At 60.2% G+C, this 11,419-nt stretch overlaps 1 protein-coding gene across 1 annotated transcript; it reads left to right on the top strand.

Moving 5' to 3' along the window:
* The first annotated feature begins 252 nt into the window (after positions 1-252).
* Positions 253-9,936, top strand: NPTX1 (neuronal pentraxin 1). Its single transcript, XM_036067403.2, has 5 exons — positions 253-841; positions 1,125-1,332; positions 3,413-3,657; positions 4,846-5,025; positions 5,781-9,936. The coding sequence occupies exons 1-5, from the start codon at positions 398-400 to the stop codon at positions 6,000-6,002; spliced, it is 1,299 nt and encodes a 432-aa protein (XP_035923296.1). The 5' UTR covers positions 253-397; the 3' UTR covers positions 6,003-9,936.
* The last annotated feature ends 1,483 nt before the right edge of the window (positions 9,937-11,419 follow it).

Raw genomic sequence — 11,419 nt, 5'->3', positions numbered from 1 at the left:
AGGTGGCCCATCCTATAGTCGCAGCCCGCCCCCCCCCCCCCCGCGGCTCTCGGAGCCTTTGGGGAAGCGAGGCCAGCTCGGCGTGGGGGCGGGGGGAGAGACCGGAGGAGGCGGCCCCCACGCGCGCCCGAACGACCCCCGCCCCGCGCCGCGGGCCGGGCCGCAGACAATTAAAGCGGGATTCCTCCCCCGCTGACGTCGGCAGCGCCGAGGCCCCTCCCGCGGCGGCATAAAAGGCGCGGGCTCCGCAGCGCGGGCGGCAGTGAGGGCCAGGCGGCGCGGCTGTGCGGACTGCGCGGCCGAGCAGCGCGGCGCCCAGAGCGCGGGCCGCCCGCCGAGCCCCGCCGAGCCGAGCCCCAGGAGCCGGGCCGGAGCGCCGCTCCCAGCGCCCGCAGCCATGCCGGCCGGCCGTGCCGCGCGCACCTGTGCGCTGCTCGCCCTTTGCCTCCTGGGCAGCGCGGCCCAGGATTTCGGGCCGACGCGCTTCATCTGCACCTCGGTGCCCGTGGACGCCGACATGTGCGCCGCGTCCGTGGCCGCCGGCGGCGCCGAGGAGCTCCGGAGCAACGTGCTGCAGCTCCGCGAGACCGTGCTGCAGCAGAAGGAGACCATCCTGAGCCAGAAGGAGACCATTCGCGAGCTGACCACCAAGCTGGGCCGCTGCGAGAGCCAGAGCACGCTGGACGCGGGCGCCGGCGAGGCCCGGGCCGGCGGTGGCCGCAAGCAGCCCGGCTCGGGCAAGAACACCATGGGCGACCTGTCCCGGACGCCGGCCGCCGAGACGCTCAGCCAACTCGGGCAAACTTTGCAGTCGCTCAAAACCCGCCTGGAGAACCTCGAGGTCCGCGCGCGCACCGCGGTTCCCCCTCCGGCTCGTGCGCCCCTCTGCCCTGCCCCACCCCCACTCCCGACCCGGCCCCACACTCACACCCCCGCCTCGGCCGGGCGCTGATGCCCGACCGGGGCTGCCCGGAGCCTGCGGGGCCCAGCAGACGGCCATTCGTCCGAGCTCCCCGCCAGGCCGCCCCCGCATTCGCCCTGAGGGGACCGCGCCGCGGGCCTCCCAGCACGTCCCCGCTCCGCGCGTAACCGTGTGGTTTCCCCCCCGCCCTTGCACCCCGCAGCAGTACAGCCGGCTCAATTCCTCCAGCCAGACCAACAGCCTCAAAGATCTGCTGCAGAGCAAGCTCGATGACCTGGAGAGGCAGGTGCTGTCTCGGGTGAACACTCTGGAGGAGGGCAAGGGTGGCCCCAAGAACGACACGGAGGAGAGGGTCAAGATCGAGAGCGCCCTGACCTCCCTGCACCAGCGGATCAGCGAGCTGGAGAAAGGTAACGGGCCGGGATGGGGGGGGCGTGGGGGGGGGCCTCGTGCTGCCTGCGAGGCTCCCTGGGCCAGCGGGACCCTGCCTCACCTCCGGGCTTCCTGAATAGCTCCGCTCCAGGCTGTAAAAGCCTGAAGCTCCTCCACCCCTCCAGCCCCTTCCGGCTTCCTGAATCCCTGCCCTGGGTTTTGGGGTTTCCAGTCGGTGTTTCTGATAGGGCTGGGGCCCCCTGGGCTGGGAACATATGGAGGGAGGGGAAGCAGAGCCAGGAAGGGATTGATTGGTGTCGGCTGCACGCCCCCAACACACACACACTGGAAGGATTTTTCCAAGTCTGATTTCTTTAATCTTCAGTAAGTTTGCACCGTAGCTGTGTCGTTCCCAAGCCCTCCCTGATAAGAAAGACTGGCTCTAGCCGGTCCCCATCCCCAGCAGGGCATGGGGTGCAGGCTGGGGATGGTCCATTTTCTGCCACCTCCATGGCACCCCTGCTGTCCTCTGGGGATCTCAGGGTTACCCCCTTCAGGTGAGCCCCCTCCCTGTGGTTTTATTTTCTGAATGACTCAAGCCCTGGCATCTTGCATGTCCTGTGGTTCCTGGGTCACCAACTCTGGCCAGCCCCACCTGCACTCCGGGGCTCACAGATGAGCTGGGCTCAGGCTTGAAGTCACAGAAATCAAACAAGGTTGTAAAAGTGGGGGGGTTCCTGGGCTTGGAGCAGGGCCACGTGACCCTTCTTGGACCGCAAAATGTGCCGGATGGATTTAAACAGTGCCATCTTAAGGCACGTTATGTAACTGAAAAACAGATCAGGGGAAGGGATGGGGGAGGGAGGGGGGAGGAAAGGAGGAGAGATTTCTTGGGGGGGGGGGATGAAAAACATCCCCTAGAGAGGTCAGGGGCTGGATCTACTCCAAGGCGTGCATGGGGGTGAGGGCGGGAATACAAGTCCAAGATGGTTGGGGGGAGCACTGAGGGGGCCAGGCCTGCTGTTCCCTGATACCTGAATGGATGGGGGGTTGCTGGCCCAGCAGGATGCCTTTTAGAAATAATTCTCGGCCTGGGGGCCTGTTTCCTTCTGGACTCCTGGCAAGCCCCGAGCACACCCAGGAGCTTGCAGGTGTGTGTCTTCCTGGCTCTGGGCCCGGTGCCTGTGCCCACTGCTGGGTTGGAATGTTTTGCCTGGAGTCGGTCACACCCTAGCCAGGGCCACAGCTACAGTGCGTGTGGGCTGAGAGGGGGCAGACAAGCATTCGCCAAGACATCTTTGGCAGGCAGGGAGCTGGTGGCTGTTGTGTAAAGGGAGGCTGTCAGGCCAGGAGCCCGATTTTTCAGGAAACACAGAGGAAGCTCTCCCTGAGAGTGAGTGACATAGTCCTCAAAGCAGTCACCTTAGGGGGCCCTGGCTCCAGGGATGACTCCCCACCCCTGCTGTCCTACCCTCTCAGCAGGGCTCCAGGCAGAGTTGCTAGAAGAGCCTCAGAAGAGCATCTTTCCTGCCTGTGGGGTAGATAGGATTCTGGAAATAGCCAGAGTCCTCAGGGCTCATTGATTGGGTCAGAAGAGTGACCAGGGACTGCAGCATGTCCCGTCCTCGAGGGGAGTGAGCTGGGCACCGGGGGCCTGCTTGTCTTGGGTGGGAATCCGAGAGGAGTATTTGTGAACTGCATCCAGGAATCAGGTCTGCTGAAGGGGCTGCTCTGGGGGGCAGCTAGCCTCTTTGGGGCTGGAGGAGACCTCCCTCTGTGGCCACACCACCAAGGGCCGGTTTATCTGGTGTGCACTGACCCATTCTCTGCCCAGGCCCACCACGGTCCCCCCACCCCCATCCCAGCCTCCCCAGGGGCAAGATGTGGGAGCCTGAGCAGTGAGGGCAGAGAACGTGGGTCAGCTCTTTTTTTCTGGCCCTGTGCCCTGGGCAGGGCAAAGCACTTGACCCCGCTGGGCCTCCCTCTCAGCAACTATAAAATGGAGATAAGTCTGCTCCTCCGCTTCCCAGAGCTAGAGGGCGGGTAAGGGGGGAGCATGTTTCCGACTGGGACCAGGGCTTTGAGGTGCAGATGAGGACTGTGTCTTGTCCTTCCCAGGTCAGAAGGACAACCGTCCCGGAGACAAGTTCCAGCTCACGTTCCCGCTGCGGACCAACTACATGTACGCCAAGGTGAAGAAGAGCCTGCCGGAGATGTACGCCTTCACAGTGTGCATGTGGCTCAAGTCCAGCGCTGCCCCTGGGGTGGGCACGCCCTTCTCCTATGCCGTGCCGGGCCAGGCTAACGAGCTGGTTCTCATCGAGTGGGGCAACAATCCCATGGAGATCCTCATCAACGACAAGGTAGAGCCCCCAGCCCTCTGGACTCGTAGGACAGCACAGTGAGGCCCCCCAGGCCCCCTCCCCCCGGCCCTGGGGCAGATCTGCAGCTACAGATGCTGCTATGCCCCCCGCACAGAAGGGCCCGTCAGGCAGGACTGGGGGGAAGTGAAGGGGAAGACGGGGAGGAGGGGCGCCCTTGCCCACACTCCCTGCACGGTGTGAAGCTGGAACTTTCCCAGACAGAGGCCTCCCAGGGTGGGGGTTGGCACAGGATGATCCAGAGGGTGCTGCATCCCTCCGATCGAACCCCTGCTCCTCCTCCCCTAGCTCGCCTCCGAACTGGCTTTGTTCCTGTATGTGGAGGACCGCAGATGCGCTAGGGGTGGTGAAGGTACCCCCAGAGATTCTGCCAGAGTCCAAGTCTATCCTGCTCAACCCCTCACCCCTGGGAGGAGGCCAGATGCGCATGAGCCCCTGGAGGGCGCAGCCTCTTCCCTCCCAGGAGCCTTTTCCGAAGCTGTGAAATGAGCTGCCGGCCTTCCGCTCCCTGGCGTCTGTGGCAGCATTGGTAGTGAATATCTCAAACCCAGGCTGGGAATTGGAATCCAGGCCCCTGCTGTTGAGGCCTGGACCAGAAAGGGTGGTTCCTTTCTGGGCTCCATGTCCCCAAGTTAAAGGGTGTGCGGGTCCTTTTGTCTGCCGCACCATCCACCGCACCCCCCCGAATGCTAGAGAGGAAGGGGAGTCCCAGGCTGGAGGCTGGCCTGAGTCTGAATCTCTGCAGAGACCGTGCGGGTGTAGACCCCGCAGATCTGGCAATTACCGTGTTGGAGGCGAGCAGAGAGGCCCAGACCGCAGCAGTGAGCTGAGACCCCAGCGGTGGGACTCTCCCTCCCAGGGCTGGTTTTGTAGACCAGCAGAGTGGGAGGCGGCTGAGGAGGGGTGAGGACATTGTACATTCAGATCGATCTTAGGGGCCCCTTGACAAATTGTCACATTTCCTATGTGACTCCATGATCCATCGATGGATGGGGCTGGCGGACAATGAGGTCACAGGGGCAGGTGCTGAGAGAATTCAGTAATGGCTCTTGGTATTTATTTTAAACGTCGTGATCAGAAGAGTAACGGCTGACGTGGTGAGTAGCGATGATCACTGATCTGCGTTGTGCCCCGTACCCGTCACGTCATGTGTGTCCTCCTCCTTCCCAGGTGGCCAAGCTGCCCTTTGTGATCAATGACGGCCAGTGGCACCACATCTGCGTCACCTGGACCACCCGGGACGGGGTCTGGGAAGCCTACCAGGATGGCACCCAGGGTGGCAACGGCGAGAACCTGGCACCCTATCACCCCATCAAGCCGCAGGGGGTGCTGGTGCTGGGCCAGGAGCAGGTACTGGCCTGGGGGCCGGCAGGGGTGCTGGCTGTAGGGGGAGGAGCCCCAGAACCAGAGGAAGGAGAACCAGGGTGGGTGACCAGGAGCAAGGGGGAGCAAGGAGGGAGCAGGTCGGAGGGGGACGTGGTCCCCACATTCCCAGAAGGAGCCAAGGGAAGCAGGTTCTAGCAGTTTGGGCTAGGTTCCTGCACAAGTGGGAGTGGGCTTTGGTCCCAATGTTCGGGGGCTGCAACGACACTTTCTTTGGCACGGGAAAGCCAGTCTGCCTTTAGCGATGCATAATTTATTTCCTGGAAGTGGTTTGTCTCCCATTGGGCACCCAGAGGGAAGCGTAGGTGGGAGGGTCCCAGACCTTCTGTTCCCGTTGGGCTCGGCAAAGAGTGACATCTGAGCTCGTCCCGGCAGGGAGAGCAGCAGCGGCTCCCCCAAGGCCCTGCTCTCATGGTGGTGCATGGCCCCAGCTGACCCCCTCACTGGCCGAGGGACAGGCCGCACGTCAGGCAGAGTCCAGGTGTCCCCGGGAGATGCTCTGCATCCAGGACAGAGGTGGCCAGTAGTGGCCCTTTTCCTGGGCTCCCCATGGGAGGGGGACCAGTGCATAGCTGAAGACCCAGAGACAGGACATGAAAGGGTACTACGAGGTGGATGTGAGAGCCCCTGATGGGGCAGACACGGACACGTGCCCCCTTCGAGAGACCCCCCCCCCCGCCCCTACAGCCCCCTCCACCCTCACCCTCTGCTTTTCTCTGAAGGACACCCTGGGTGGCGGGTTCGACGCCACCCAAGCATTCGTGGGAGAGCTGGCCCACTTCAACATCTGGGACCGCAAGCTGACCCCCGGGGAGGTATACAACCTGGCCACCTGCAGCGCCAAGGCCCTTTCTGGCAACGTCATTGCCTGGGCCGAGTCCCACATCGAGATCTACGGGGGAGCTACCAAGTGGACATTCGAAGCCTGTCGCCAGATCAACTGAGGCTCCTGCCGCCGAGCCTCCCGCCCCCCGGGCCTGCCAGCCCGCCTCCCCCCTGCTTGTGCGGTGATGACCCTCTCGTGTCTTCTTCTCTCCCTCTCCCCAGGAGTGACTCAAGGCCCTCACCCGCGCACGCGCACGCACATGCACACAGCCCAGGCTACCCTCCTGCCCAGGAGGAGGCCCCGCTTCCCTGGAGGAGCCCGTGCCTGGTCTCAGGCCTGCCCCGCTCGCGCTCCCCCTCGGCTGCAGCTGCGACATGGGGCCAGGCAGACGTAGGTGAGGATGTGTGTGTGGGGGCGAGTGTGTCTCTGGGGGGAGGCACTTTCTTTCAGAATGAGCTGTCTCCTTTCCTTCTTCCTCCGTGGTGTTGGGAAATCTTGTGACTGGTCGAATGTCTGTACTTGCCAACTCTGTGAGCTGCCCGCAGGCCTCGGGGCTGCGCGGCTTCCTCCGCACGCGCGTCTGTCTTTGCAAACCTTTTCCAGAGCCACCTCTCTCTCTACCGGGAAAATAAATGTCTTGTAGCAGTTGGTTTGAGGTTGGGGGTCCTCTCCACAGAGAGTTTCTCTTTCGTAGTAGGAGCGGATTCTCTCCGACTGTGCCCTGGGATGGCACCTTGTGCTCTCCGGTGGTGAGACAGGGAGAGGCTGCCGGGGGGCGGGGGGGGTGCGGCTGGCCTCAGGAAGTGGGCAGTCCCCACCCAGTGCCCAGGCAGCGCCCCTGCGCGTAGCATCTGAGGACAGTGCTGGGCCTGGGAAGCTGGTTTGCATGCCCAGCTCTCTGGCTTTGGCCCAGGACTGGGTCTCCAGCCCACAGTCTTGCACCCTTTCAAGGGTGGGCTCCATCCCTCCCTTTCGGCTGCCCACTAGTGCCCCTGAGAGGGGGGCTGTCCCCCCCCAGCCCAGGAAGCCAGGCTTTCCCGGCCCTCCCTTTTGAACTCTGCAGTGGAGACCAGAGGCATCCATGGGTCAGCTCGACAGGGGACCTTTTAGACAAGGAAACCCACATTCTGATTGAGACCCAGCCAGTTAGGACCAGTGACACTGAAACTGGACCAGTGGATGAGAAGGTCCGAGCTAATTTTGACAGCCATATTCCTCCCACGCTCCCAGGCCCAGGTCAGCTGGCCGTGGTGAGTCCTCCACGGGGGCGGGGCCTCGGGAGGCCTCCCACGCGGAACTCCCCAGCCAGCGCTGGGGCCTGAAACCCACTCCCCCTTCTTTACAGGGCTCCAGTCCTGCAGCAGCCCCCAACCTGTCACCAGCTGGTGACACTGAGACACGACTAGTGTCCAGAACCTTGAACTTTATTTTCCCCCATGAGAAGCACCCATACATTTCCTTCTAGTCCTTCCGAGGCAAGGGGAAATGTGTGTGTGTGTGCGCGCGTGCGTGTGTGTTCCTGTGTGTGCATGTGTGTTGAGAGAGAGAGAGAGAGAGAGAGGAAGTGCACGAAGACGGGCCGTGCCCCAGGTGGGCTCCCTGCTCTGTCGTACCATCTGGGGGTCGCACGCCTTGAGGGCACCCTGGACTCTGTCACCAGGAGTCTAATTAGCAAAAGGCTGGCAAGTCTTTCTAGAAATTCTACCACACTGCCTGGCTCATCTACAGCTGCAGACATTTCTTTGGGAGGAGCAGGTGTCCCCGTCTTCTGTTCCTTCCAGGGGCACCTGTCTCCTCACACACAGGTCCCTGTTGCGTCGGAAACCTAGTGCATCTGTGTGCGTCTGTGTTGGTGTCTCTGTGTTAGTGTCCACGTGGGTGTGTGCACAGTACCCGGTCACCGTCCTGTGACGCATCGCTCTTGCTCAGAGGGTGCGGGCCGGGCGCCGCGCTGCGTGTTGTGGTTCAACAGTGGCTTTTTCTGAGACCCTTGTGCTTCGTCAAAGCCCGTCGGGTTGTGGCATCTTTGGATCTGCAGGGATCTTCTCTGTTTGCATGTTCCTCAGGGTGGCGCGTCCCTTGCTCCCTCGGTCTGATGTGTGCCCCCTGCCTGCATGAACTTCTGGTTCCGTGTCGTGTGCCCAGTGCCACCCATTGTCCTGTGACCATCCGCGTCGCTACCGAAAATGGCTGGAGAAGCAAGCCAAGGGTGTCGGGGGAGGTCAAGGGAGGGATCAGTCTCCCTCTCCCTCCTCCCCACTCCCCAAACACACCACGAAGTATTTTTCACATGTAGGTTGACAAGGAGCCTAAACAAAGCCCATGATTGGGACGGAGCGAGAGCTTGGAATCACCCCTCTAGACCAGGTCGGCCCCACCCCTCACTTCAGCCCCCTCGCGGCTTTTGCTTAGGCGAGGCCCGCAGGGGGCTGGGTGCTCTCCTGCCAGCACCCCACACCAGCCCCTGCCGATCTAGCGGACCCCAGACCACCCTCCGCCCCAGGCGGCCGTGGTGGGAGCTGTCCGTTCAGGACCACAAGCCATCCTCTGCCCTAGCTAGAGACGGGCAGAGCATACCCCAGACGCTTATGCCTCTGTCCCTTTGGCCTCCTGCCCTGTTCACCTTCCTGGCCCTCCCCTGATGCCCCCGCAGTGCCAGGGACAGAAGCTGACATTCGGCTCCCTTCCCGCCCCTAGCTGGAGCCTGTGCCAAGCCCTTGACTCCCTCACTGTGTTAACACTTGGCACTCTGCCGGCCCCAAGGAAGGTCGATGACACAGCCACAAATCTAATCCACGTAGTCTCCCATCTCCTCCTTAATCTGATCGACGCTCCCTCTTGCACTGAATAACACATGCCTATCTCAGGTAAGCCGTTTTATAAAATAAGAAGACACACAGCACTGCTGAGGCGGTGTTAGCTCTTGCTGAGCTGGTGTCCCACAGCTCCCTGGGTGTCCGAGGTGGGGGAGCTGCTGACGGAGGCTCTCCGGGCCCTTGGGGCTTAGATCCCACTGGAATCGTAAGCCTTCTTGCTTTTGATAACACAGTATTATTTCTCTTACTGTAGAAGAAAAAGTTTATTACCAAACAAGAGTATTTTTATGAAAGAAAAGGACAAACCTATAAAATTAAATCAACCTCTATCTCCCTGGAAAATACTTTCAGGCTCCGCCAAAACGTAGGACTGAAAGCGTGTATTTTGGAAGAAAGAGATACATTTTGTATGCTTTCTTTTCCTTTTGTAGATTCCCAGTTTATTTTCTAAGACTGCAAAGATCACTCTGTCACCAGCCCTGGGACCTGAGACCAAGGGGGTGTCTTGTGGGCATGAGGTTCAGTCGTTCCAATGAGCTCCAAAGAGGGCCACTTGTGCTCAAAGGTGTTGGGGGCCAGGGTGCGAACTGGCCACTTACGGTGGACCCTTCGCCTCGGAGCTGACTTAAGTCAAGGACTTGATGATCAGTTCCAATCCTGGTAGGAAGAGCTAGGGTTACGTGTTGGTAACACAAAGAGGATAATATCCTTTATACTCTCATGACAACCAAAATGTGGCTTGACACAGCCGTGGTTTCATCTCTTAAAACACAGTGTGTAAATTTATTCAACTAGTGATGGGAAATGTGTCACTTCCATGCACAGTGGACTTAAGTGCAATTTGTTGAAGGGGAATAAGTCATTGAGGAGAAAAAAAAAAGCCCAATACTTAGAGTCCCAATTTTGTCTTATTTGCCAAAAAAAAAAAAAAAAAAAAAAAAAAATCCAACAAAGCAAACCCCCTCTGGTTGATATTGTTATAATGTATATATTGTATAATATGAAAGAGAATCGATGTATCTTACTTTTTCATTATTTGCTAACCAAAGCTGTACATTTTTCATATGATCTGCAGCCTTTTGGGTATCAAATGGGTCAAAACCATGGGACCTGCCACCTCCCATCAGCAATTCTGGAAATGCACTATTTCTACTGGTATTGCTTTTTTTTTCATTTTCTTGCTGAAACGACATGAATTGTTGAGTTTATTTTTACACAGTAAAGAGTGAAGAAAGACGGTGGTCTGAGTGGAGTGTCTCTTTTCTCAAGCTTGCCAATGCCACCCCGACCTGCCTCGGGGCGGGGGGCGCCCAGGGACCCCCACCGGCAGGGCCGTGCAAGCCTCGTGTTTGCGTGGCACTGTGCCCTCGGCAGTCCCACAACCCCTTGCTGACACTGGGACATGGCGGGGCTCCCCAGTTCACAGGTGCAGCTGACACGGAGGCAGAGAGAGGGGAAGGGATGCCCCAGCGGGGTGAGGCCACACTGGGCTTGGGGTGCAGAGTAACCCCCTCTTCCTCGCCTCCCCTGCAGTCCCGCTCCCTCCCCCTGAATGCACTGTCCCACCGCACAGCCAGGCAGGGCCCCAAGCCGCCTGGCCTTGTTCTTCCCAAACAACCCTGTTCTGTTTTTTGCCACGTCACCGCTGACTGGATCGTGGCCAATGCCTGGTTACCTCCCCTCTTCTGGGGTTCCCAGGCCCCTTCCCTCCACTCAAGTATGAGCATTCCCAGATAACCAGGGGAAGTGGGTGATGCAGGAACCCTGAGCGCTGGCCAGAGCTTCCCTGCCCCTCGCGAGCCAAGCTAGACTCTGGACGGACCTAGAACTTGTGAACTGCTCCAAGGGACAAAGTGGTCAAGAGCCAAAGTAGCCCACCTGGCTGATGGGTCTCCCCACACCCCAACACGCATGCACACACACACACACACACACACACACACACACACACACACCGGCAGCTTCGCCGAAGGGCTGAGCCCCTCTGGCTGCTTGCGGGCATGGGACGCACAGACTGCAGATGGGCCTATACGCTCGGCCTTGCCCACAGACTTCCTGTCCATGCAGTGGCGTTCTCTGTCCAGGACTCAGGAGCTGGGGTTTGCTGGGCCGTGAGCAAGCCACCTGTTGCCCGCGGTGGTTCGGAGGGAGGAGGTTAGGCGTCCGCAGGGCAACAGGCAGGCAGGCAGTTCTCTCTGATGCCCCTGCGGGAGGAGCCTGTGCCCTCCAGAGCGGCCTTTGGCAGGTGGCGTCCACCTGCAGACGTCACTCGTGGCCCCTGTGGTCAGGCCCGAGGGTGTCCCCATGCCGGCAGCCCCAGCCCACATGCCACCTCTTTGCCGCCCACTCAGGAAGGCGCGTGGTTATGCTTGCAATAACATCTTCAGTTTCTAATTTCCATGAAGAGCTCATTCAAAAACTCGGGTGTTTTAACTATCATTAGAAACAAATTTCTTTCCGCACTTCTCACACCTGATCCTGGCACATCAGTGAATGACTTCGGGGGCCTCGGAACTGAACACCGCCTCTCAGAAGGAGGCTGCCAGGCCCGGCCGGGAGCCGGCTCCCGTGGGAGTCTGAGTGGAGGGACTCAGGATTGCAAAGCTAGAGAGTATCTTGGAAGTCAGTGACTCCAGCAGCCTGTCAGATGCTTGAAACTCTTCTCGGCTTGCACACTTCTGGTGATGGGGACCTCACTATCCCATGGAGATGGTCTGTC

Source organism: Halichoerus grypus, chromosome 2, assembly GCF_964656455.1.
Source record: "Halichoerus grypus chromosome 2, mHalGry1.hap1.1, whole genome shotgun sequence".
NCBI classification, from domain to species: Eukaryota; Metazoa; Chordata; class Mammalia; order Carnivora; family Phocidae; genus Halichoerus; species Halichoerus grypus.
This window is presented reverse-complemented; position numbering and strand designations above follow the sequence as displayed.

Coding starts and splice junctions, on each gene's coding strand:
- NPTX1 (XM_036067403.2), top strand. CDS start 398: ATGCCGGCCGGCCGTGCCGCGCGCACCTGTGCGCTGCTCGCCCTTTGC. Junction 842..1,124: donor CCCGCCTGGAGAACCTCGAG/GTCCGCGCGCGC, acceptor TGCACCCCGCAG/CAGTACAGCCGGCTCAATTC. Junction 1,333..3,412: donor GATCAGCGAGCTGGAGAAAG/GTAACGGGCCGG, acceptor TGTCCTTCCCAG/GTCAGAAGGACAACCGTCCC.